Source organism: Plectropomus leopardus, chromosome 16, assembly GCF_026936395.1.
Source record: "Plectropomus leopardus strain MGB_pleo_1.0 chromosome 16, ASM2693639v1, whole genome shotgun sequence".
Classification (NCBI taxonomy): Eukaryota; Metazoa; Chordata; class Actinopteri; order Perciformes; family Serranidae; genus Plectropomus; species Plectropomus leopardus.
This window is the reverse complement of record NC_142191.1, coordinates 31881318-31904573: the sequence shown is the minus strand read 5'-3', so window position 1 is coordinate 31904573 and position 23256 is coordinate 31881318. Positions and strand designations below refer to the sequence as shown.

Genomic DNA, 23256 nt, shown 5'->3' with positions numbered 1-23256 from the left:
CATTAGTGTGTCCTTAATGTGAGGTTAGTGTGTGGATAATGAGCCGTACAAACTCCCAGCATGTAAATTGATGTTGCTTAATGATCCCAGCATATATAACACTCCAGCATGGTCAATGAGACTAAATAGTCAAATAAAAAAAATAAAAAGTTATTTTGTTGAAGCCAGAATTATATTATGAGGTATAGCAACACATTATGAGCCGAAATAACATGTACCTAAATGACAGAGATGTTTTTGTCCTGCAGGTACTCTGAGCGCAGTAACACCAAGTGTGTGGGAATCACCATCGAGACGCGGCCGGACTACTGCCTGAAGCGACACCTCAGCGACATGCTGGGCTACGGCTGCACCCGGCTGGAGATAGGAGTCCAGAGCGTGTATGAAGACGTGGCCCGAGACACCAACAGGTCAGTAGGTCGGGGGCAAGAACGAACGGACGGATATAGATAAGGAAGCAGACACGGTGTGATAGCAGCTGGTCTGATGGTTTGTGATGGATAGATTATGTTTTTAATTTTTTTTTGTACCTCCAGGCTTTGTAATTTGACAGCGTACCTGTATATATGTCTTTTTTCCAGAGGCCACACGGTGCGAGCTGTGTGCGAGTCTTTCCACCTCTCAAAGGACGCCGGGTTCAAAGTAGTGGCCCACATGATGCCAGATCTGCCTAATGTGGGCATGGAGAGGGACGTGGAGCAGTTCATTGTAAGCATCACTTGTTGTTATTTTTTGACAGATTATTTGTACATTATTATAACTTTAGCAGTAAGTGAGGTTTGGGAAGTCTGTTTTTTTGCCTCTGTGCTGGTGACAGCCAAGGCCGGAGGTATTATGTTTACAGGTTGTCCATCTGTCCCATTCTCGTAAGCGCTATATCTCATGAACACCTTCAGGGAATTTCCCTTAAATTTAGCACAAACAACCACTTGGACTCAGTGATGAGCTAATTTGAATTTGTTGTTCAAAGATAAAGGTCACTGTGACCTTGCACCCCTTCTCATTCCTGAAGAACGCAATATCTGCAGATGGCCTTAAGAGAATTTCTTCAAATTTGACACAAACGTTTAAGTGGACCCAAGGATGAAATGATTTAAGTTTGGTGGTCAAAGGTCACAGTGACCTTTCCTTTGTCTCATTCTTGGCAAAGTAATATCTCAAAAACACCTTATGGGAATTTCTTAAAATTTGACACAATCACTTGAACACAATGATGAGGTGATTTGAAATTGGTTTTTAAAGGCCAAGGTCACTGTGACCTTCTGTCCATCTAATTTTTGTTAACACTAAATTTGAAGATAGCCGTGAGAAATTGTTCTCAAATTTGGCACAAATGATCACTTGGACTTAAGAATGAAAAAATTATAATCTCGTGTTTGAAGGTCAAAGGTCAAGGTCATGGAGACCTCATTAAACATGTTTTTGGCCATAACTCAAGAACTCACACTGAAATTTCACACAAATGTCTCAAAGATATAAGGAAAAAGGTCTGAAATTTCATATCCAAGAGGTCAATCCGTGACTTCATAATGATCTTCAGAAGCACTTCTCTGGCCATTACTCAAGGTCATCTCTCAGAAACAGACAGGGAGAACCATACAACCTCGTGGCGGTATCTCTAGTTATGCCTCTGCATTGGCAACAGCCAAGGCCCTGAAATGTTTCTGGTTTTGTGTTCCACCATCTTTTCTGGGTTTGAACCTTTGCCTCCAGGCTTGAATCAGTTTAGACGGACTTGATGTCTTAATGGATGTGCTGTGCTGTTTGTCCAGCTTTTTCATATGGACCGACTGGATAGAGACTCAGGCCACAATGTCACAGTGTCTTCATTGTAGTTTTTCTTTCAGGGCACATTCTGTTCTTCTTAAACAATTTTCTTTTTGGACATTTTTTGACCCACTTGGACAGTTTAATAGTGTAGATATAGACAAGAAATATGGGGAGAGAGAGTGAAAAGTATGACATGCATTAAAAAACCCTGGCAGGAAACCAACCACGGCCATGCATACTGTAATACGTGGCTGAACCACTACATCACCGAGACGCCCAACATTCTTCAGACTTAAAAACAAATTTTGAGCTGATAGATGTTTATTACGTTGGCAACCGCTATCAGTCTATTTACCACTGCATTGTCTGTATCCTGCTCACAGTAGGCGTAGCAAATGGTCAGGGGCCGCCCGGCACGCCATCGGGGTCCAGATTTGGCCCGTAGGCTGTAAGTTGAGTATCACTGCAGTAGAGTCGTGCACCAAGTGCATCATTAAGGTTATTGTTTGTGACATTTGCAATCATGTCTTGTTCTTTTGCTTGACATCAGGGTGTGTCATCGCTACTAAATTCACAGTGGTATAGTACCAAGTAAGTCCTACATGTAGCATCTTAAAATAGAAACGGGAAAGCTTGTGACAGTTGACGCACAGTGTCGACTGTGATGTGACTCAAAAGAAAATGGTGTCAGATGTCTCTCAACAGCAGGCTCACTTTACTGCTCTGATTGGAGACACAGCTGTAATTTGAATGAGCAGAATCAGACAGTTGCCTCCCAACATGCCTGACTGTAGGATGTAAATGAAGACTCAGTTTGAGGCTGTGCGCAGTATCGGCTCATTGGGTTTATTTTTACATTGGAAAAGGAATCGAATGATGAACAACACAATGAAAAGATTTTTACTAATTAGTGCAGGTAACGCTCTCATGCACCTCTGTCACTCTTACCAAAGAAATGTCACTCTGTGTCAGATCCAACAATAATAATGATTTCTCTCTGCCTGCCAATTGAACTGGTTTTGTTCATGTTTTTGAATTATTGGCAGTGTGGTGATTCATAGGGGTTTGCACTACAATGGAGTCGTCTTCAGAGGTGAAAAAGTTCAACTCCTTGATTTTTCTGTTTAATGAGCTACAAATGAAACAAGAAAAGAAAGAGATGGAATAGTCAGGTGTGATGTGGACACAGTTTAGTCCTGCTCAGAGAGACTGACTGATGAGACATAATGTATACTATAAGCAGGCTGAATTTCAAATAGTGGCGGATACATCTTGACCATTGATGTGATTTCTTTCAAAAACATGGGAAAAGGGCAATGAGCAACTTGCTAGGGTATGTTCAAAAAACTGCAAGAAATTAGTAGATTTAGTATATTATTTTTAAAACGCTTGGAAAAATGTCTAGGGAAAAAAAAGATTAAAAAGTAAAGGAAAAATGTCTAGGGGAGAAAAGAAAAAAGCTTGTGAAAAATGTCAAGGGAAAAAGGATCAAAAGTCAGGGAAAAATGTCAAGAGAAAAAAGATAAAAAGTTAGTGAAAATGTCTAGGGAAAAAGGAAAAAAGCTAGGGAAAAATGTCGAGGGAAAAAAGATGACAAAAAAATGTGGGAAAAGGGTCTAGGGAAAAAAAAACAGCCACTTCGCACAAAGTAATATCTTGTAATTTTTAGTCTAAAATGTTTGTATTAGGGAAGGAATTTTGTATTTAGAAACACATGCTGAATGTTTATTGTGTGAGTCTGTTTTGTGCTTTACAAAGTTTTCTGAATCTGAAAAAGCTAGAGAAATAACTATGTTACAAAATTATTATAATTTTTAAGCATCTTTTCCACATGACTTTGTTGTTGCTGTGTTTTTAGAACTTTGTTTTTTCAAGATAATTTTCTTTTTTTTCTTTTGCGTTGGTTATTGCCTTGTTCCTATGCTTTTGAAAGAAAGCAGTTCCATTTGCTCAGGTTTGAAAGGGTTAATCATGGAAAGAGGATGAAAAAGAAGAGATTGAACGATTGTCTTTTTGATTTTTTTTCTAGAAAACATTGTATTGGACGTTGGAGGGTTTTTTTTTTTTTTTTAGAGTTTTGTTGTGTTGAGTTTTTAGAGTGGAAGTGAGTCTGTGTCTTCCCATAGTCTCCATACAGTACCTGTGTGTGTGTGTGTGTGTGTGAGAGAGAGAGAAACAGAGAGAGAGTGTATGTGTGTGTGGGCATGCGTACCAAAAACAGTATTTTAGCAGCGTGAGGACATTTTTGAAAAGTGAGGGCATTTTACCCCTGTTTTAGGGTTAAAACTTGGTTTTAGGGTTGAGGTTGCAGTTAGGGTCAGGTTGGGGTCAGTGTTAGGCATTTAGTTGTGATGGTTAAGGCACTCGGGAATGCATAATTTTAATAATGATAATAATAATGATAAAGTTTAATTATATAGCACTTATCACACCAATGTTACAGAGTAAGTCTGTACACTTAAAATCACAAAGCACACACAGGATTTTTTTAAAAACACAACACAAAAGAAAAAATAAAAGAAACAACACAGGAAAAATGTTAGAAAAGCAAAAAATACAACACAAAAGAAAAATTTAAAATGCAAGACTTACGTGCAGTTTCAGGTACTATATATTAATAAAACAATCCATTAAAAAGAGATTATAGGAATGCCTTTCAATAAAAGTAAAAGTGATGTAAAAGAAGATATTGATGACGAAGATCCTCAGGCAGATAATTCCACAGCTGAGGAGCCCTAACTGCAAACGCAGATTGGTTATTTTAGTGAAGGTCCTCACAAAAAAGTAAGTGCAAGAATGTGTGTGTTTTACTGGGGGCAGCAGCAGGCCAGCAAAGTGAGAGGAAGCAGATAAAATGTGTTTTTGGCCCTCAGTGTCTTTCTTTGCTTTCCTGTACCACTTCCTCTGTCACTCCTCCTCCCACTGGACATAATTTCGTCCTTTGTCCCTGCCGTGTTTTTGTCTCCCAGTGTGCAGTCTCAGTATTTTCTCTCTCCTGTCTCCTTATTTGTCTCTTTCTCCCCTATGCTTTTCTCTAATCTCCATTATCTTTCGCTTTATCTTTTTCTCCTATCCAGCCGTAACTTTTCACTTGACACTTTTCTCTTCTCTTCTGTCAGACGCTCTGCCTTCTTCCCTCCTCTTCCAATCACACAATCTCCCCCTCTCTGCCTCCCCTCCCTCCCTCCTCTTTTATCACATTGACACTCTCAGATTGTACAGCTCGTGTGTAGCTCCCCTTCGCTCTTCCTCGTCGTATTTAATCTTCCATGACACGCTTCATGCCAGTGAGCGGGGAATATGCAAGTTCCTAAACATCCTGACTCCAGGATCCAAACTAAGTATCTCTGGATTTTTCCTTGGATCCATAAAATCTGTGCTTCCTTTCGAACACAGGATACATCTAGAAATAGTCAAAAGTGGAAAACATTTAAAGAGATGGGAAAAATAAGTTAGAGATGAGTATAAGGCTTTTCATTTTTAGATTTACTTTGTACTCACACCAAAACTCCCATTGAGATCAAAAACCTTTTTTTTGGCAAATTGCTGACTTGCCAAGCCATGGTCTGGGAACAGTCAAAAGGACAACTTGCTTAATTACCTCAGAGACCAGGACCATGTCTTGCCTCATTGTCATCACTGCAATGGTTTCTGGGAATTTGAGCCGTTTCCCCAGGTCGACCTCCAGCTACCAGTCCCCTGCTGTTACCGGTCTTAAGCATTGTTGTGGCTCCTCCCGGGCCTTGACAAAGGCAATGGAGTGTCTTGCTGCTAGTAGTAGTAGTAACAATTGGGTAACAGCTCAAGACATGGTCCAGTGATCCTCTGCTCTGACACAGCTGGCATGCAGTCGTTTCTGCCAGGCCCCATTAGAAGTGGTTGGACGGGCTAGGGAGGACATCATAGACCAACTGATTCAGGAACTTTGTCCTGTGTGGTCCTGCCCACCAGAGCTCTGACCCACAAGCTCTTTCGATTCACTGCTTGTTTACCACTGTGTCCATGCCCCCTGTTTCTGCAGCTCCGCAATCTGACTGAAGCGGGCTTCCTCCACCCAGCTCAGATCTCTGTCAGTGTTAGAGTGATTACAGCCCCAGTTTGTAGGATGTGTAAATTCAATCATTCATTGCCCGTAACGGCTTGTCCTCGTAAGGGTCAGGGTGGAGCTGGAGCCTATTCCAGCTGACATTGGGTGAGAGGCTGGGTACACCCTAGACAAGTTAGCCAGACTATCGCAGGACTGAAACATAGAGACAGACAAGCATTCACGCTCTCACTGTAGGATGTTTCTCAGATTTTAGGACATTTCTTGGATGTCAGGACATTTCTTAGATGTCAGGACATTTCCTGGATTTTAGGACATTTCTTAGATGTCAGGACATTTCCTGGATTTTAGGACATTTCTTGGATGTCAGGACATTGCTAGGACTAGAAACTAGGATGTTTGTGGGATTTTAGAATGTTTCTGCTGATTGTGGCACATTTTCAGGATTTTAGGACATTAGGGGCTTAGCTAGGACCTCTGTCTGGGTGGCGGGGGATCCTCCGCTGACACTTCTTTTGATAAACAAGCTCTATTTTGATGCTGTTTTATGCACTCTGACTCCTTATGTAAACTAAAACTACAAAATAATCTCCAGTGTGAACTATTTTTCTTGTAAATCAGAAAATGGCTGGAAGGGCTTCTTGGCACCCTTACGGGGTTCAGATGTGACGTGCACGTGAGCCGCAAGTTCAGTACCATTGACATATACTGTACCAGCTTTTGCCAAATTGTGTGTGTTACTACAAACCATTTTAAAGAAGCTGTTATCACCACATCACTCCTCTGTGTTTTAGGAAATAAAACAATTAAGTTAAGTAGATACAATAGTCGGGATGAGTATTTGTTATCTCAAGTGATAATTCGAGCCATAATTGAATAGCCCGTCCTCCAGCTGCCCCGTGACCCCTTAAAGGATTAAGCAGGAACATACAATGAATGGACGGCATGACTGAAAACTCCAGCTCGTAGGTTGTTTGTCTGCAGTATCTAATTTGATGAGAATGGGAACCAGATGCTGCAAACATGATGCAAATAGCAGCTGAGATTTCAGTGTAGAGATGTTTATTTGAATATAAAACAGCCTCCATGAAAAATTGCTAGTAATTCCATTCAAGCCTTCTTGGCTCGGAGCTCTCTAGCACTGGTTGTTCTCTTAATTTTCTTTTCTGTTTGCATCAGTCACATTCATTCTTGCATGCTTCCTTTTGAACCATACTTGTGTGTATTGTGATCATATCCTGGTAAATTCCTGATGTCAGCCTGGATCAGGAGCAGTTTAGCAGCTGCAGTAGACAGAGGGCAGCAGCAGGAGAGCTTAGCATCCTCCTTGCGTCTATCATAGCTGTGCTGATAATGAAATTCGATTACAACTCCCTCCCAGCCTGAGATCCTCTCTCACTTATCTCCCGTATACAGATGCTCCCTGTCCCGGGGGACGCATCCTTAACAGGGTTCCTTTCCAGGAGCTCTTATATGGGGTCCAAAATGTTAGCAGCTGCAGAATCCCCAAAATAGTGTCTGGTCTCCTTTTTTGGTATCAAAGCATTGTTATGTGTCAGATTTCCTCCCGCTTCCCTCCCTTTAGGTTTACTGCAGAGTCATGTGGGACATGTTCTCATGTGATTATGAGCTGTGACGAGTGAGATTATGAGACACTGATAATGTGGCTCATTTTGGAGAGTGTGCCTGGATTCCAGATCTTCACGGTTGTGATCATGATATGAGCAGAGAGGGGAGGAGAATGACTGGAAATCACACGGATTCCCCTCACTGCACTGACCCACACACCAACATTCCCTGCAATTGAATAACTTGCAGTGCTGTCTCTTTCATATCTGCTTCCTACGAGCTCAATGGACGCCTCTGCTGCATTTAGGAGTCAGTGTCTTTGCAAATTGACTTCTTTTTTTATGCCTCCATGCCGGCGATAGCCATGCCTGGAGGCATTACATTTATGGGTTGTCAGTCCGTCCCGTTCTCATGAACGCAAATTTGCGAAAAGATGAACTAAAAAAAGTCAAGGTCTCTGTGACCTTGCATCTGTGTCATTCTTGTGAATGCAATATCTCACAAACTTGAGGGAATTTCTTGCATAAACTGGCATTCACTTGGAACCAACGATAAACTGATTAGATTAAGTTGGTCATTTGTGAAAGGTCAAGGTCACTTTGACTTTTGTCTGTTTCATTCTCATGAACGCAGTATCTCAAGAACACCTTGAGGGAATTCCTTCAGATTTGGTACAAACATTCACATGGACTCCAAGATTAACTGGTTAGATTTTAGTTTGATGCTCCATATTCAAATAAATTTCAAACCTAACCTAACATAATGTTCTGCAGAGACACTTTTCTGGCCATTACTCAACATCATATCTCAGGAACAGAAAAGAAGATATTTGGTTAGATACTGAATTGGTGACACTAATCTTAAAACTGAGATCTTCTGTGCTGCCGGGGGACAAGATGTGTGTGAAGCTACTATATTTTCACAGACATGGATGCAAACTGTAAGAGAAACTTGACAGGTGTGCGGAGGCAATTAACCATGTGGTGGTAATTCTAGATTATTGACACTTGAAGCTGTCAGTTAAAGAAGAAAATAAACTCTGTAGGCGTTTCTCTCTAATTGCCTTTATGTCCTTTCTCTTAATTCTTTTTTCCTTTTGTCATTTTAAAGTAGCTCCGTGTCTGTCTGCTGGCATGACAGTCAAGTCCATTTAGCGCTGCAGATATGGCTGTAAATGTCAGCTCATTAAGTGTGGTGAAACAGATAATGTCACATAAATGGATTCATTTGGTCTTTCCTCATGTTGAAACATGAAGTGTATTAAATTCATTTCAGATTGTGTCAGAAAGTCCATCTCAGGAGACTAATGAGAAACAAACTGAAATGGTGGCTGTGACTTTGAGTCCAAGCATGTGTGCTGAGAGCTGTTGTGTGATTAACACCTTGATCTATTATGTTTGTCTGCGTGTTTGTTGCAGGAATTTTTTGAGAATCCAGCGTTCAGGCCCGATGGTTTGAAGCTGTACCCGACTCTGGTGATCCGAGGTACGGGTCTGTATGAGCTGTGGAAGACGGGCCGGTACAAGAGCTACACACCCAGCGCCCTGGTGGACCTGGTGGCCCGAATTCTAGCGCTGGTGCCACCATGGACACGAGTCTACCGGGTGCAGAGGTGAGACAGTGAACGAGAAACATGGTGATGGTTGGACACCTGTGACTGTAGATCAATAAAGAGGAACTCTACAGGAGTTGGTCTTAGAGACAGGAGTCCTCTGGACTGCCTGTAACTAGTCTTAGATTTAGGAGCTATTTTAAAGGGTCAGTTTACCCCAAAATAAAGGCACTAAGATGTTTTGTGAATTACTCTAAGTATATACACTTAAAGTCAGGACTGACATGGTATTTCTTTCTTAAATCCACCAGTTAAGAGCTATTTTTGGAACAGTGATACTCATCTTATGGCCTGTGGGCCAAATCTGGCCCCTAATAGGTAACCAGGTGGCCCTCCAACTATTTTCTAATTCACAATTAAAGTAGGGGGCCAGATTGCATAAAACAACATCAGATAAGAGCTTATTGATCAAAAAAAGGGCCAGAGAAGGATACCCCACACTGCCTGACAGAGGTCCTGGCTAAAAACCCTACAAACATCCACAAGTCCTAACGATGTCCTAAAATCCAAGAAACATCCTGACATCCAAGAAATGTCCTAAAATCCTAGAAATCTCCTAAATTTCTAGAAATGTGCTAAAATCGTTGAAGCATCCTAAAATCCTAAATGTACTCAAATTCTAGAAACATCCTAAAAACCCTTGAAGCGGCCTAAAATCTTATAAAAAATGATGGCGTTGCTGGGGCTGGCCCCTGGCCAAACATCATTTTACATAAGTTGCCCCCAAGCAAAGCAAGTTGATGATAAAATATAGAATCTGTAAATGGGTCCCCAGGTAAAAATATATTTTTATGTGGTTCCATCTGTAAAACCCCACTGAAAGCTATCCCTCCATCATCTTCTCTCATTTTACATGTCATCTGTCACGTCTCTGCTTCCTGCTCTGGCACCGCCTATCAGGGACATCCCCATGCCGCTGGTGAGCTCCGGAGTGGAACACGGCAACCTGAGAGAGTTGGCACTGGCCCGGATGAAAGACATGGGCACTGAGGTGAGACTCTTCTATTAGACGAAAGACTCTGCATCAGCTTATTTTGAGCGGAGAGGCTAATAGACTTCCCCAGCTGGGCCGCCATCGAAACAGGTACCAGCGAAATTGGCTGGTGGCAGCTGCCAGCTGACCAGCGCTGACTGACTGTCAGAGTCATTTGCATATGTAGCTGTAATAGAGAAAGATGACAGATTAAAAAGCTGTCAAGTATAGTCCAGAAGCGTTGGAGCGTAGAATTAGAGCCCTTGCACGCCCTTCACACAATTTATTGAATTTATGTTGGAAAGTAGATGACAAAAGTTCATTCAGGTTGAAAGCACCAGGAGAGGGTGCACCCAACCAACCCTCAAAGACCCCTCACCATCCTCCATCAGGATAAAAGCAAGTGTTCATCAGAAAACTCGTGCGGGGTAAAGAGGCTCCTGTAAGCTTCTGTTAGAAAAACGCCAGGATGGTATTGACTGAAACAGTGCTCGCACCACTAAAACTCTTTACTCGGCTCTACTTTCTCCTCAGTCATTTTTAAAATCTCATTCATTATTCAAGACAACATTCATGATCACTTGCAAATTCTCTTTTTTCAACCTGACTCTTTGTCTTAGCAGAGTTGGTGGCAGCTGCCTCAGAGATCAGGTTCATTTGATGTCACATATTGATCTTTTTTTTGACCAATTTGTTGAGTTCAAATTAATCAAACTACTTTCCCACAGAGTTTTCAAAACTTTCCAACTTGCCTCTCGCATTCTCATAAAGGCGATAGCTGAAAATTGCCTTAAGGGAATTTCTTCAAATTTGGCACAGACTTCTCCTTGGACTCAACAATGAACTGATTATATATCAGTAAAGGCAAAGGTCAAGGTCACCGTGACCTTTTATTTGTCTCATTTTCATGAACATGATTTGATGCTGTGCAAATCAGGATAGAGGAACCAACAACTCGCGTTTGTCAAGGCAAACCAAATGTATGCATCAATAACATAAAATGTCTCTTTCCCCCCATGTGTTCCACTCCAGAATTTCTTCAAATTTTTGTTGCTAATTGCGCTCTTCCCATGTTTTTTTTTTCAAGAAATCGATTTTCATAATTTTCTCAGGGGTCAAAGGGTTAATGCATGCTTGTTTCATATACCAAGGTTCCAAGATCCTGACTTTCTAAACTGCTTTGACTCATGTGCATGTTTGTGTGTGTGTGTGTGTGTGTGTGTGTGTGTGTGTGTGTGTGTTTGTGTGCGTGTGCGTGCAGTGTCGGGATGTGAGGACCCGAGAAGTGGGCATTCAGGAGATCCACCACAAAGTCAGACCTTACCAGGTAACGAACAACAGCCTGGAGATGAAGTGTTAATTTTAGTAGAGTCAGAAACCAAGGGGTGAAATGTGTTGGTGTTGTTTTGTTCTATATTAACCCTTAATGACCCGCTTTAATATTGCACACACTCTCACTCTTGCTTTTCAGAATAAAGCTTATAAAGCTAATAAAGTTTTCCGCTTTCATTGAATTTACTTTTTTAAACCAACATCAGTCCTAGTCATAAACATCAAATATTAATAAAATTTCATAATTTTAACCCTTTAATACCAGGTTTTTGTCATGATGCAGCTATGTTTCTAGATGAAAAAAAAACACACAAAAGATTAATTATTTTTAATGTACTACATGCTAAGTAGATTTTTTTTATTATCACAGCCTGAGATATGTTAATCATTAGCAGCAACATTGATTTTTATACATTATTAAATGTATAAAATTAGGCTTAAAAAGATATTACACATTAATATGATTTTCTACTCTCACTGAGTTTAGTTTTTTAACCAACATCAGTCCTAATCATGAATATTAAATATTTATTAATTTTCAGAATTTTAATAATGCCACTATGGCTTTAGATGAAACAGAAAAAAAATGTCAGTGATTAGCAGCAACATTGATTGTGACAGTGCATCTAGTGGAAATAGCATGTATTTTCTCCATATGCAAAATATAAAAAATGACATTCTTAGGTTGAAAATAGTAAAAAAAAAAAGAAAAAAAAAGACAAATTCCAAGGCAAAAGCCCAGAATGACACCCAGAAATAATAATGCATGTTTTTATGCTTTGAAGGCTGGCGGGTCAAAAATGTCAGTTTGAATGGGTTTCAATGGCGCATTTTTTGCACTGAACAGTCTGAATGTAACAGTATAGTTTCCACAGTGTGTTTATTGCAGGAGCTGAGCTGGAAATTCAGTGATTACACAAAAATACAGAAAATTTATACCATATGCATGACCACAGCCAAAATTATCCAAAGATTGAAGAATGAAAAGCTCCGTAAAATGCAGCAAGCAGTCCTGAAGAATTAAAAGAGCTTCTATTTACCACATTGATCTTTTTTTCGTACAAATCTAACAAAGCAGCTTGTGTTCAGGTGGAGCTGGTGCGGAGGGACTATGTGGCCAACGGTGGCTGGGAGACCTTCCTGTCTTACGAGGATCCAGAGCAGGACATCCTGATTGGCCTGCTGCGTCTGCGTCGCTGCTCCCCGCAGTCCTTCCGTGCGGAGCTGAAAGGAGGCGTTTCCATCGTCCGCGAGCTGCATGTTTACGGCAGTGTCGTCCCCGTCAGCAGCCGAGACCCCAGCAAGTTCCAGCATCAGGTGGCTGGACCATCACACATACACACACTTTATATATAAAGTAGATGCGCAAACACTCTGATTTCATTGCCAGCTGTGAATCTGATTGTTTTTGTCTGACGCTGTAAGACATGACTGCTGTATTTTCTTTGGCCCACATGAGACTAATATTAACAACAAAGTCACACAAAAGGAGCTCAAAGCGTTTTGAACGATTGATTTTACAGCGTGTTTGTCTGTTTCCATCCTCCTCTTCTTATTCAGGGTTTCGGCATGATGCTGATGGAGGAGGCAGAGAGAATTGCCAGAGATGAACATGGCTCCAGCAAACTGGCCGTTATCTCAGGTAAGAAACAAAAGAGCAGAGCAAAGCATCATTTCACTCTCCTGTTGTCTCGATGGAGGCACCACGTGAACACACGGCACCACAAAACTGCACTCAGAGGAAGCAGAGAGGCAGCAGAGAGACAGCAGAGAGGCAGCAGAGAGGCAGCAGAGAGGCAGCAGAGAGACAGCAGAGAGGCAGCAGAGAGGCAGCAGTGAGGCAGCAGAGAGGCAGCAGAGAGGCAGCAGAGAGGCAGCAGAGAGGCAGCAGAGAGGCAGCAGAGAGACAGCAGAGAGGCAGCAGAGAGGCAGCAGTGAGGCAGCAGAGAGGCAGCAGAGAGGCAGCAGAGAGGCAGCAGAGAGGCAGCAGAGAGGCAGCAGAGAGGCAGCAGAGAGACAGCAGAGAGGCAGCAGAGAGGCAGCAGAGAGGCAGCAGAGAGGCAGCAGAGAGACAGCAGAGAGGCAGCAGAGAGGCAGCAGTGAGGCAGCAGAGGGCAGCAGAGGGCAGCAGAGAGGCAGCAGAGAGACAGCAGAGAGGCAGCAGAGAGGCAGCAGAGAGGCAGCAGAGGGCAGCAGAGGCAGCAGACAGCAGAGAGGCAGCAGAGGGGGCAGCAGAGAGGCAGCAGAGGGCAGCAGAGAGACAGCAGAGAGGCAGCAGAGGGCAGCAGAGGAGGCAGCAGAGGGGCAGCAGTGAGGCAGCAGAGGGCAGCAGAGAGGCAGCAGAGAGACAGCAGAGGGCAGCAGAGAGGCAGCAGAGAGTCAGCAGAGGGGCAGCAGAGAGGAAGAAGAGAGGCAGCAGAGAGGAAGTAGAGAGACAGCAGAGAGGCAGCAGAGAGACAGCAGTGAGGCAGCAGAGAGACAGCAGAGAGACAGCAGAGAAGCAGCAGAGAGGCAGCAGAGAGGCAGCAGAGAGACAGCAGAGAGGCAGCAGAGAGACAGCAGAGAGGCAGCAGAGAGACAGCAGAGAGGCAGCAGAGAGACAGCAGAGAGGCAGCAGAGAGGCAGAAGAGAGACAGCAAAGAGGAAGTAGAGAGACAGCAGAGAGACAGCAGAGAGGAAGTAGAGAGACAGCAGAGAGGAAGTAGAGAGACAGCAGAGAGACAGCAGAGAGGCAGCAGAGAGACAGCAGTGAGGCAGCATAGAGACAGCAGAGAGGAAGTAGAGAGACAGCAGAGAGACAGCAGAGAGACAGCAAAGAGGAAGTAGAGAGACAGCAGAGAGACAGCAGAGAGGAAGTAGAGAGACAGCAGAGAGACAGCAGAGAGACAGCAGAGAGGAAGTAGAGAGACAGCAGAGAGACAGCAGAGAGGAAGTAGAGAGACAGCAGAGAGGAAGTAGAGAGACAGCAGAGAGACAGCAGAGAGGAAGTAGAGAGACAGCAGAGAGGAAGTAGAGAGACAGCAGAGAGACAGCAGAGAGGAAGTAGAGAGACAGCAGAGAGACAGCAGAGAGGCAGCAGAGAGGCAGCAGAGAGACAGCAGAGAGGAAGTAGAGAGACAGCAGAGAGGAAGTAGAGAGACAGCAGAGAGGAAGTAGAGAGACAGCATACCACATCATTTGGTTTTTCACTGTACATTTGTCCCTAATCTTTTACATACAAGTCAGTCCACGGGCTGCTATAGCCAGTGGTCGAAGAAGTATCCATATCCTTTACTAAAATAAAAGTACTAATAACACACTTAAAAAATACTCTTTTACAAGTTAAAGTCCTGCATTCAATTTTTTTTCCCAAGTAAAAGCATATTCTAGAAAAAAGTTCTAAAAATATTAGTAAGTAAAAGTGCAGAAATATCTTTTTTTTTAAATATTCAACTCAATATTAAGAATACAAACTTGTTCAATAAATAAATAAAAAATATATACATTATCAATTTTTAGAACCCCCCCAAGGAAAAACCCAAAACTTCATCTTACACATACATATATAGACTTACATATTTACACACACAGACTTGCATACTCACACACACACATATATACTGTGTATATACATACACATTCATACTGCATATGATGGCACATGACACCAGCTGTGGTACATTTGGCTGTTTCATGTGTGTGCTTCTCCTCTGCGTGTTTTTGCAGGTGTAGGAACGAGGAACTACTACAGGAAGATGGGATATGAGCTGGAGGGCCCGTACATGGTGAAGGACCTGTATGGACCTGAAATAGACTGAAGCTGGACAATGGGTTGTTGTTTTTTTTTGGACATCGGACACAGAAACACACAGTATTGTAATTATCGAGACAATATTCTGAGGACATGATGGGCGCAGTATATGTAGTGGAACTTTTCTCAGCATCAGAGGAGATAGTGGTTTGGTTTTTCTGGCTGTCCCTGTTTTTTTTTTTTTTTTTAAATCTGCGACACACCAGGGAACGCTGCTGCACCTCCACTCTCTGTAGATAAGAAGACGCTGTTAGGAGAGAGTGTAAGGAGTAAAGTTTTGGAGGGTGAAGCCAGAGCATCTTGTGAGTTAAGATGCAAACATTCTTTACTGCAGTAAAATAAGAAGGCATTTCAACCTGCTACTTTCCCTTAACCAGCACTGAAAAATCACACACACACACACACACACACACACACACACACACACACACACACACTCTGTTATATCCTTGTACTTAAATCTTTGTGAGGACCCTGATTGAAATAATGCATCCCCTAGCCCCTTACCCTTACCTTAACCATCATTACTAAATGCCTAACCCCAACCCACATTGCAACCTGAACCCAAAAAAAAAATGTTAACCCTCAAACAATCATTTGAAGAAGTGAGGACCAGTCAAAATGTCCTTTCCAAAGATGTCCCCACTTTGCTGCGAAAATACTTTTTATGGTCCTCACTATGTAGAATGTACAGGAAAGCACACACACACACACACACACAGAAAGAATAGCAAGTTTGTATTTTTAGCTCGCCACATTAAAACAATTAGCACCAGCAGTGCCTTGTCACTGAGCGAGCAGTACTGATTCTAAGAAATGAGAACAGTCCTGCAGAGACTCAGATGTGTCTGGTAAAGAAGCATCTGAACGTCTGAGGACCCTTGAAATGGTTTGCGTGTGTTCGCGGAGGATTAGAAACGTGTTTAGCACCACGCTTTGAGTTAATCGTGTTTATGTTGCAATTAAACGGAAAAGCCATTCTGAGTCAAGCGTTCATTACAGCTTGGCAGTGGATGAATGAACCATGGGAAGCGTCCTTGCTGGGCAGCCATCATGTAATTGCACAATTTTGATTTATAGGGCAGGAAATTGAATATTAGTGTTACATAAATTGCTTTTTAAAGCCCTGTAGTTAATCCCATTTCTTGTTTTTCTGTCATGCATTCTTGGCCTGTTTATGTTTTGTGGTGAATTCCAGATGTTGGACACGTCACTTGACCAGTAAAGTCTATTTCAGATGCTGCTGGTGTCCTGTTTTATGAGAGAAGTCTCAGATGTTGCAGAAATCTTTGCAAGACAATTTAATTATTATATCTAAATAAAATATTTGAGTCTCTAGAGCAGGGACACTCAATTTGCTTCGCTTCGGGCAACTTTTGCAAAAAGGCAGGGGTCCAGGGGCCATTCACAGCAGCCCCATACATTTCTGGAGTACATTTCAAGGATTTAAGGAGAATTTAATGATTTACGGATATTTCTAGGATTTAAGGACATTTTTAAAATTTGAGAGCTTTTCCAGGACTTTAGGATGTTTCTAGGTTTTTAGGAAAATTTTTGGACATTTATATGATTTTACAACAATTCCATGATTTGAGAATATCTCTAGGATTCTAGGACATTTATGGGATTTTAGGGCTTTTGGGGGGATTTTAGGGCATTTCTAAGATTTTAGAACATTTCGAGTTTAGGACGTCTAGGATTTTAGAACGTTTCCAGGGTTTATGGACGTTTCTTGGATTTAAGGACATTTTTAGAATTGTAGGACATTTGGAGGGGTTAAGGGCATTTCTAGGATTTAGAACATTTCTTTGGATTTTTGGATGTTTATAGGATTTTAGAACATTCCTTGACATTTAGGACGTTCATGGGATTTTTGGACATTTATGGGATTTTTGGATGATTAAAGGATCTTAGGACATTTGTAGCATTTTAGGACATCAACAAGTTCTATTTTGAAGCTCTTTTATGCCCTCTGGCACTTTATGTATACTAAAAGTACAAAAACAATTCCCAGTGTGAATCACTTTATTTTGATTGTGAATTAGAAAATGGCTTTGGTGGGGGGGGAATATATCGGGGGTCTGATTCAGCCCACAGTCCATAAGTTGAGTATCACTGCTCGCGAGAAAGGTCACATGATCGGAGTGGCTGCTATAATGTGGTCCCCAATGTCAAGGTGCTGGCCCCTGCAGCAGACCCCTGGTGATTGCCCCATGAGAGTGTTTTACTGGCTCATTTGACACAGCCTTTCCAATTACATCTCCATCACTAAGCTGTCTGTCCAGCACTGACTGAATGCTGTGTGCAGCCACACTCTTACTGGAAAGGCTTTGTCATTTGAAAAATAGCTAGCAATAAAGCACCGAGGGCTCCTGCAGCGACCTGTGTCTCGTATAGATTCCAGCAGCATGCGGGGACTGAAGCTGAACAGCCATGCGTAATTTCCTGGATGCGACGCTGTGTCGTGACTGGGCTCTGCTGTGTTGCTGTTGCAGTCCTGACGCAGTGAGGAATAGGCCACATTCGGGCTTTCTCTCTACGCTTGCTCACTCCTGCTATCAGCTGTGAAATGTGAAAGGACTCCCCCCGCCGCCCCACCTCCCTGCTCAGACTCGCTGAGTGTGTGCCCGAGCTGATTTGTGCCGTAGAGTAGGCAGCTCAGGCTAATCTTCACTGCAACATGAGCAGCAGGAGAACAGGTTCACTGACACTCAGCTGGAGTGAAGGTTACAGGACGAGCCGACACAAAGAGGACAGACCATCTCTGTGTGATGATGCTCAACATATTCTGCCTCTCGCCAAATGGATGCACCACTTCATTTCACGCCGGTGTAGCGAAACAGTGGTGAAATGTGACTAATTACATTTACTCAAGTACTGTACCGAAGTTTAAATTTGAGGTACTTGTACTTTACTCAAGTATTTTCTTTTTATGTCTCTATACTTTTACTCCATTACATTTCAGAGGGAAATGTACTTTTTACTTAACTTATGTTTATGCTTGAAACATTTCAATTTTTTTGACTTTTCCTTAATGTTTTCTGAATTGCTCTTTACTGTAAAGCTAAATGTCACATTTTTTGCAGGATCATCTACAGACATTGATGATGTATGTCGATCAAAACATCATAACAACTTCATTATGTAGTATGTCACTGAAAATATCACAAAAATGTCAAAGTATGGTATATCCTTCAAAAACCATATAAACTTCATAGTACAGTATGTTGTCTAAAATATAATGAAAGATCATAATATAGTATGTTCATGAAAAATCATGAAAATGGGATAGTATCTCATGTCAGGAAAAAAATAAAAACTTCATAGTATAGTACGTCACTCATGATATAGAAAAGTCATAGTATGGTCACCTAAATTGAAATGAAAATGTCATAGTAAAGAATGTAGTTCAAAATAATAACAACATCATTGTACAGTATGTTGGTCAAACATTAATAAAAAGATTATAGTATACTATGTCCCTCAAAAAATCCCAAAAAACTCATACTATAGTATGTTGCTCAGAAAATCAGAAAAACGTAATAGTATAGTATGTTGCTTAAAACATAAAAAACCCCATCAAACTACAGTATGTCGCTCAAAAATTTTACAAAGACGTAATATTATAGTAAGTAGCTCACAAGATTATAAAAATGTCATACTATGTCATGTCGCTCAAAAACCATGAAAACATCATACTATAATATGTCACTCAAAAAATTATATAAACATAGTATTAGTATAGTATATCGCTCAAAAACTCACAAAAAGGTCAGAATATAGTATGTCGTTAAAAAAATTATACAAATATCATACTATAGTATGCTGCTGAAGAAATCATTAAAATGTCATAATATATCACTCAAAAAATTATACAAATGTCATACTATAGCATGTCTCTCGAATAATCATAGAAAGGTCATACTAAAGCATGTCGCTGAAATAATCAGAAAAACATCATACTGTAGTATGTTGTTCAAAAAATTAATAAATACATCATAGTATAGTAGTCGTTCAAAAATTGATGGAAACGTTATACTATAGTATGTCCCTCAGAAAACTAGATAAGAACGTCATATGTATGTTGCTCAAAAAAATCGTTATACTATAGCATGTTGCTTAAAAAATCATAAAACGTTATAGTATAGTATGTCGCTCAAGAAATTATAAAAATGTCATAGTTGTTTGCTTAAAAAATTAGGTACATGAATCTTTTTTGAAGTTATGTATTTTGAAACATTTGCCTTTAATTTCTCTCAAATACTCAAAAATGGCAAAGGCAATTATGACCAAACTTTGTGCAGATGTGTGTTTGCTTTTTCTGAGCTTCGCTAAGAGGTACCACAAAGTTTATATCTCATAACCAGCTAAAGGGATTCATGTGAAACTCGATCTGAACCATCAAGAGTCGTGATTCTTATTCATAAAATATGGTAGTGGCTGCTGAAAGTGGGTGTGACTCATTACAATAAATCTACATTTGTAAACATTTTCTTTCAAAACTTCAAAAAATCACAATAAATCACCAGTACGTCCTACAGAGCTGACAATCTTATCAGCACTTTCACTGAATTATGACAAACTTGTGCTTCACTGCAACCTATGGTCGACGCAGAAGTCCGTCACTCTGTATTTTTAAGAATACAAAGTAAAATCACTTACAATCTACATTTCCACAAGTCTTCATTCAAATGTCAAAACTGACACAGACATTGTTTGGAAAGGAGATATCACACGTTTTAAATGGCATTCAGATCGGTTTAATGGTGAGCCTTCAGCGATATTCAATATCTTGTTGTAATTCATTTGTTTTCTGTTTCCCCTAATTTATAAGCTAAAATGTCACCAAAATATTTGATGCACCTGAAACTAAGTAGAATGGTGTAAGATATTTATTCAGATTTTATCACTTATTCTTTCATTGTTGTTGTTGCTTTAAGCATAAAAATACAAAAAAAATGCTCAATGCCCTTCTTCCATTTTTTTATCGGAATAATTCAAGCCAAAATACCCAGGTATTAAAGGGTTAAAGAACAGGTTCTATGCCTTCTGCCCATATGTGCCGTGAAAGAGTTAGTCACTGTAATCAGTCCTCCTGTCCCCGCTGGCTGTTAACTAATCCCAGTCTAATGTGATTCCAGTGGTGTGAGGGGGGCAGGATCTTCAGTCCTCTGGTGTCGTGCAGAAGAGTCTAAGGTAGGGGCGACGTCCTTGAGATTAGATTCCAGGTGCTGCTGTAACAGATAAAGGGTTAATGTAGAACAGGGATATTAAACTTGCTTTGCCCTGTGGCCACTTGTGCAAAATGCCTGCTGCAACAGAAATGTTTCTGGGATTTCAGGACATTTCTAGGATTGTGTTAGGATTTTAGGAAGTTTCTTGGATTTTGGGATGTTTGTAAGATCTTAGCATGTTTCATGGATTTTAGCACATTTCTAGGATTTTAGCACGTTACTAGGATTTTAGCACGTTACTAGGATCTTAGCACGTTACTAGGATTTTAGCACATTTCTAAGATCTCAGCATGTTTCATGGATTTTAGTACGTTTGTAGGATCTTAGCATGTTTCATGGATTTTAGCACACTTCTAGGATCTTGGCACATTTCAAGGATTTTAAGGGGTTACTAGTGTTTTAGAAAGTTTCTCAGATTTTATGACATTTGTCTGATTTTAGGAAATTTGTAGGATTTTAGGATGTTTGTAGGATTTTAGGACATAGGGTTTCAGGACATTTCTGGGATTTCAGGAAGTTTTTCAGGTTTTATAACATTTCTCTGATTTTAGGAAATTTCTAGGATTTGGAGATTTCTCTAGAATTTTAAGACATTTCAAAAATTTTAGGAAATTTCTCAGACTTTAGGATGTTATTAGGGCTTTAGGAAGTTTTATGACATTTCTCAGATTTTAGGATGCTCTGGGCCTTTCTAGGATTTGAGTAAATTTTCAAGATTTTAGAGCATTTCTAGGATTTTTGTACATTTCTAGAATTTCAATACATTTCTTGGGTTTTAGGGCGTTACTAGGATTTCAGGACATTTCCAAGATTTTAGAGGATTTCTAGGACTTTGGGACATTTCTCGGATTTCGGGACATTTCTAGGATTTCTAGGATTTTAGGTCATTTCTAGGAGTTTAGGATGTTTAAAGGATTTTTTATTAGAATTTCAGGACATTAGGAGCTTAGCTAGGAACTCGTTGGGGGATGTGAAGTATCCCCCCTCGGCACTTTTTTTTTTTTGATAAACAAGCTCTATTTTGATGCTGTTTTGTGTGAGCCAGTTGAGTATCCCTGCTCTAAACTCTGTGCAGCAGCAGGGAAGTTAAAGGTGGTGTGAGGAGGCTACTGGCTGACCAGCAGAGTGTGAGGAGTCACTCTCACGCATACCTGCAAACTTGTCGCTTTTCGGCGAAATTCGCCGTTTTGTTACAAAATATATCATCCACGTGATTGTTGTCAGTTGCCAGCCGCCGTTTCCCAGACTGGATGGAGTGAGACAAGGAGCACCTATATATATATACTGCACCTGGCACCTTATACAGTGGGTACGGAAAGTATTCAGACCCCCTTAAATTTTTCACTCTTTGTTATATTGCAGCCATTTGCTAAAATCATTTAAGTTCATTTTTTCCTCATTAATGTACACACAGCACCCCATATTGCCCGAAAAACACAGAATTGTTGACATTTTTGCAGATTTATTAAAAAAGAAACACTGAAATATCACATGGTCATAAGTATTCAGACCCTTTGCTGTGACACTCACATATTAAACTCAGGTGCTGTCCGTTTACTCTGATCATCCTTGAGATGGTTCTACACCGTCATTGGAGTCCAGCTGTGTTTTATTATACTGATTGGACTTGATCAGGAAAGCCACACACCTGTCTATAAAAGACCTCACAGCTCACAGTGCATGTCAGAGCAAATGAGAATCATGAGGTCGAAGGACCTGCCTGAAGAGCTCAGAGACAGAAAAGTGGCAAGGCACAGATCTGGCCAAGGTTACAAAAAAAATTCTGCTGCATTAAGGTTCATAAGAGCACAGTGGCCTCCATAATCCTTAAATGGAAGACGTTTGGGACGACCAGAACCCTTCCTAGAGCTGGCCGTCCGGCCAAACTGAGCAATCAGGGGAGAAGAGCCTTGGTGAGGGAGGTAAAGAGGAACCCAAAGATCACTGTGGCTGAGCTCCAGAGATGCAGCCGGGAGATGTGAGAAAGCTGTAGAAAGTCAACCATCACTGCAGCTCTCCACCAGCCGGGGATTTATGGCAGAGTGGCCCAACGGAAGCCTCTCCTCAGTGCAAGACACATGAAAGCCCGCATGGAGTTTGCTAAAAAACACCTGATGGACTCCAAGATGGTGAGAAATAAGATTCTCTGGTCTGATGAGACCAAGGTAGAACTTTTTGGCCTTAATTCTAAGCGGTATGTGGAAAACACCAGGCACTGCTCATCACCTGTCCAGCACAGTCCCAACAGTGAAGCATGGTGGTGGCAGCATCATGCTGTGGGGTGTTTTTCAGCTGCAGGGACAGGACGACTGGTTGCAATCGAAGGAAAGATGAATGCGGCCAAGTACAGGGATATCCTGGACAAAAACCTTCTCCAGAGTGCTCAGGACCTCAGACTGGGCCGAAGGTTCACCTTCCAACAAGACAATGACCATAAGCACACAGCTAAAATAACGAAGGAGTGGCTTCACAACAACTCTGTGACTGTTCTTGAATGGCCCAGCCAGAGCCCTGACTTAAACCCAACTGAGCATCTCTGGAGAGACCTGAAAATGGCCGTCCACCAACGTTCACCATCCAACCTGACAGAACTGGAGAGGATCTGCAAGGAGGAATGGCAGAGGATCCCCAAATCCAGGTGTGAAAAACCTCTAGCTCAAAAGGGTGCTTCTACTAAATACTAAGCAAAGGGTCTGAATACATATGACCATGTGATATTTCAGTGTTTCTTTTTTAATAAATCTTCAAAAATGTCAACAATTCTGTGTGTTTCTGTCATTATGGGGTGCTGTGTGTACATTAATGAGGAAAAAAATGAACTTAAATGATTTTAGCAAATGGCTGCAATATAACAGAGTGAAAAATTTAAGGGGGTCTGAATACTTTCCGTACCCACTGTATATACTAAAAGTACAAAAACAATTCCCAGTG

General features: G+C 41.2%; 1 protein-coding gene across 1 annotated transcript in view; it reads left to right on the top strand.

The window, feature by feature from the left end:
* Positions 1–16333, top strand: part of elp3 (elongator acetyltransferase complex subunit 3) — a 29730-nt gene extending 13397 nt beyond the window's left edge. The window contains exons 8-15 of the mRNA XM_042504030.2: positions 249–410; positions 582–708; positions 8803–8996; positions 9897–9987; positions 11231–11296; positions 12391–12618; positions 12862–12943; positions 15007–16333. Coding sequence (XP_042359964.1) covers positions 249–410; positions 582–708; positions 8803–8996; positions 9897–9987; positions 11231–11296; positions 12391–12618; positions 12862–12943; positions 15007–15098 — 1042 coding nt within the window. The 3' untranslated portion in view covers positions 15099–16333. The remainder of the gene's footprint in view (positions 1–248; positions 411–581; positions 709–8802; positions 8997–9896; positions 9988–11230; positions 11297–12390; positions 12619–12861; positions 12944–15006) is intronic.
* Positions 16334–23256: the final 6923 nt, after the last annotated feature.